Below are 1,092 nucleotides of genomic sequence, written 5' to 3' on the forward strand. Positions count from 1 at the left end.
AAGGTCCCCAAGCCCCCCAATCCTCACCGAGCACGGCCAGCGTGGCGTGCTCCGAGAAGGTGTACTGGTTGTAGCCGCCCAGGTCCCCGCGGAAGTAGTAGCGGCCGGCGAGCTCGGGGCCGAGGCGCTGCAGCAGCAGGGAGCAGTCGCGCGTGGCCGGGGTCCCCACGAGGCGCGCGCGCCCCGCGAAGCTCTCGTGCACGGGGCCGCCCGGGTGCGAGCGCGCCACCACGGGCGGGTAGCTCTTGGGGTAGGGGCTGCCGAAGAACCAGAGGCCGTGCACGGCGGCCGGGCGCAGCTCCTCGGGGAAGGAGAAGCGGCACGGGATGAGCGCGCAGGAGCCGGCCAGCGCCGACGTGGTGGCGGGCATCCAGGCCGACCAGGAGCCGGCGGCGCCGCAGCCTGCGGGGACGTGGAGAGGCTGAGCGCGCCGCGGGGCACCACGAGGCCCTCTGCACGAGGCGACCTTGCCGGGGGGTCTGCGGAGGGCCTAGACCTCGTAAATCAGGTTAGAAGGTCAAAGAGAACCACCGTGGCCAACACGGTCACCGTGGGGGACACGAAGATATTGACATTGTTATGGTGTCTACAGGAACCCTAGACCCCATAAGTGACGTTAGAAGGTCAAGGAGGGCCAACATGGCCACCAAGGAGGKGATACACATATTGAYGTTCTTATGGGGTCTACAGGAACCCTAGATCCAGTAAGCGATGTTAGAAGGTCAAGGAGGGCCACCGCGGCCAACATGGCCACCATGGCGAGGCTGATGGTGTCATGGGTCTATGGAGGCCCTACACCCCGTGACACTGGGTGACCAAGGAGGGTCACCACGGCCTAGGTGGCCACCATGGGGAGCCTGACGTTGCTGTGGGGTCCAAGGAGGCCCCAGGCTCCATAAGGGACGTCGGGAGACCAAGGGGAGCCCCCATGGCCCCCTGGGCCCCCAGTACCTGTCACCAGCGTCACCACCAGCAGGGCCGTCGCCAACGGGGGGGGCCCGGCCAGGCCCATCCTGGGGGACACGGGCACCTGGGGGGGACAACGGGGCCACCGTGTCCCCAACATCCCCCCATTGTCCCTCACTGTCCCCT

At 67.7% G+C, this 1,092-nt stretch overlaps 1 protein-coding gene across 1 annotated transcript; it reads right to left on the reverse strand.

Moving 5' to 3' along the window:
* Positions 1 to 27: 27 nt before the first annotated feature.
* Positions 28 to 1,012, reverse strand: LOC112959407 (Schwann cell myelin protein-like; the record flags this gene model as incomplete). The annotated part of the gene is made up of 2 exons (XM_026053425.1): positions 952 to 1,012; positions 28 to 402 (listed from the first exon to the last, which is right to left on the reverse strand). Coding segments are annotated over exons 1-2 (436 nt in total), but the record flags the coding sequence as incomplete, so codon positions are not given.
* Positions 1,013 to 1,092: the final 80 nt, after the last annotated feature.

Source organism: Nothoprocta perdicaria, unplaced genomic scaffold (genome assembly GCF_003342845.1).
Source record: "Nothoprocta perdicaria isolate Ctin4 unplaced genomic scaffold, notPer1 scaffold_1143, whole genome shotgun sequence".
Taxonomy (NCBI): domain Eukaryota; kingdom Metazoa; phylum Chordata; class Aves; order Tinamiformes; family Tinamidae; genus Nothoprocta; species Nothoprocta perdicaria.